Here is a 2,461-nt window from a genome sequence, read left to right on the forward strand (position 1 = left end):
CAGCATCAGATATGATTGGTGAAGCTTAGTTGTAACTATTGGTAAGACTTCAAGGCTCAAAAACGACTCATTTAGGAAAATTTTGAAGCTTAAAAATGCGCCCCACAACGTCATCATTGATGACGTCGTGGAATAGTTTTGTGACAACAGTAGTACCAGGCAGCATCTGGCAGCCAGACCTAAAAAATGCCTCAAAACACGCTTAAGTTTACGCCAGCCAGCCGGAAGGCCGGTCAGCGAACGACGTGTTTGTGGATTTTTGTCTTGACACTGGTCAAGAAAACTGATGTAGAAAACCTTTGGTGGACTGTTTGACTTACGCAACGTAGCGATCGCCTGCTTGTGTGGCAGATTATTCAGAATCTGTACGATAAAAAACACGATTTGCTGTGAAACAATCATATAGTGTCGTTAGTCTCTTACCGACACCTGTCACGGGCTGTTGAGGACGCCAATACTGAACTGTCGATCTGTCCTTGCCCGCAGCGCTGTAGTCGTGACATTGATATCTTGTGATGTACGCAGCATTTGTTTTCTTTGTTATTTGTAACTGGAAGTACAGTCACATGCCAAATGTAACAATGAATCTGTGGCATTGTTATGAACTGATCAACAAATCGTTGTTATTGGTATGTTTTAGATGGTAAGGCTGAGCCACCAAGAATGCTTTTCTTGCACGGTATTGTTTTATACAATCGCTAGTTAGCCCTGATATAATAATTGTGGTGCTATGGCATTCCGGCTCGCAATAGTCCATTGGCACCATTACATCAGCTGTTACCAGTCATCCATAAACTATAAGCTGTTTACTCATAGGCTTGACATAGAGCAGTCAACCAATGTGGTACATTGCGAAATGGCCCAAGTCAACAGTGTCATTGTGGCCTACGTCAGTGCTGAACTGTGGCATGGCATAATGAACAATGATATGGTTTTTGTACTGCAATACCCTGCTGCATTCATAATAAATGCCATCATGAGAAGATGGGTTAAGCATGCATTCTTGTAGTAACTCTGCATTTGACTGGCCAAACACCATGATATGATATGACTGGCCAAAAAACACAGGGTACAACATACAAATCAATTTCAGCAAGGCAAGCAGCGAGTAAGTGGTTTCACTTGTTCAGCCTGTTTTGTGAATCCACAAAACGTGGGTAACTCAGACGTAAACACATCTTTGGGAAGGCACATTCTGCATCCAACGATAAGGAAAACTAGCATTTCACTCCCCAACAAATATCAAATGATATTCCACCAGGAGCTGCGCTCCTCAATGGACAATGCCTAACGCCCACCAGGACGAGCAAAGCAGGGCTAGCTGGTCATGACGAATGCAAACTACTGGGATCGGAGTGTCAGGTGCGGCTGTTCGCCAGGCTCTCTTTCGCCAATCTCCAGTCTCGTCCGGCAGATGTCGGCGGTGCAAAATTGGGTATGCCACACCGGAGTGCCCCGACGGACCAGTGATGGTGACCTGCATACGCTTGTCCACGATCAGCCGATCAGATCAGCCCATTTAAACGAGGCAATTTTGTAAGCTTGATACATGTTACTCCCAAGTGTGTTTCCGTCAAGTTCTAAATCTACCGCGACGCCGAAATGGCACATATAGGATGCACGCATGAACGGTTCAAATTATGTGTCAGTGCGGTGGGTGGGCGCGGCGCAGCGTTCGCGCCGGCGCACACGCTGCCCGGAGAGAGCGACGGCCCGATGCGGGCAGCGCGTCGGCAGCTGGGCACGGCTCACCCCAGGCACAGAGTCAACGTCAGCAGCACGTCGAGTCCCCACTTCTCGCCGTCACTTTCCGACTTGTAGATTCGGGCGGACACGTAACCGGCGGGTGTACCCAGACAGACGCACAGCATGAGGCCACAGGTCATCAGCGAGCCGCGGTTGACCGGCGACAGGAAGCCCAGACACGCGAACACTGCAGGGGCCGGTCAGAGGCCAACACAAGTCGCTGATATGGACGGTCGGAGGTCAGCGTCGATACTGGTGCAGACTGTCAGAAGCCAACACTGGTGCTGGTACAGGTCAGCGACGCAACACAGGCAGGACAAAAAGCAGCTAATTGATTGAATTATGCAGTAGATGCTAACTTCAAGAATTGATTTTCAGTATTCGATGAGCGGCATGTGTCTACGTAATCACATTATGTATCCACTTTCTTAACAATTAAAACGGTCTTCACAGCAACAAAAAACCACCAAGACCCCTGCTCATCCCACTGCGTGGATCTCCAAATCACAGTGATCCCGATCAAATGAGCAACCGAGCAAAGCAAGCTTTTTGTTATAAGAGTGGTACGGGACGCTACTACGCAGAAGATCAAAGAAGATGATCTTTGCGTTATGATCATCTTTTACCCACGTTTTTTGTGGCATTCCTACCAAAAACATTGGGGGTCAAGTCAACATTCGGGAAGGGGCCCAACTCAGCCTTTGGGGTGGAGGGT

The 2,461-nt window shown here is 48.0% G+C and overlaps 1 protein-coding gene across 1 annotated transcript in view; it reads right to left on the minus strand.

The window, feature by feature from the left end:
- Nucleotides 1-1,748: 1,748 nt before the first annotated feature.
- The window catches only part of LOC119112688 (olfactory receptor 2T7-like), a 20,395-nt gene continuing 19,682 nt past the window's right edge, over nucleotides 1,749-2,461 (minus strand). Inside the window, exon 3 of the mRNA XM_037236983.1 lies at nucleotides 1,749-1,933. Within this exon, the coding sequence (XP_037092878.1) occupies nucleotides 1,749-1,933 (185 nt within the window). The remainder of the gene's footprint in view (nucleotides 1,934-2,461) is intronic.

Source organism: Pollicipes pollicipes, unplaced genomic scaffold (genome assembly GCF_011947565.3).
Source record: "Pollicipes pollicipes isolate AB1234 unplaced genomic scaffold, Ppol_2.1 Scaffold_1600;HRSCAF=1878_pilon_pilon_pilon, whole genome shotgun sequence".
NCBI lineage: Eukaryota > Metazoa > Arthropoda > Thecostraca > Pollicipedomorpha > Pollicipedidae > Pollicipes > Pollicipes pollicipes.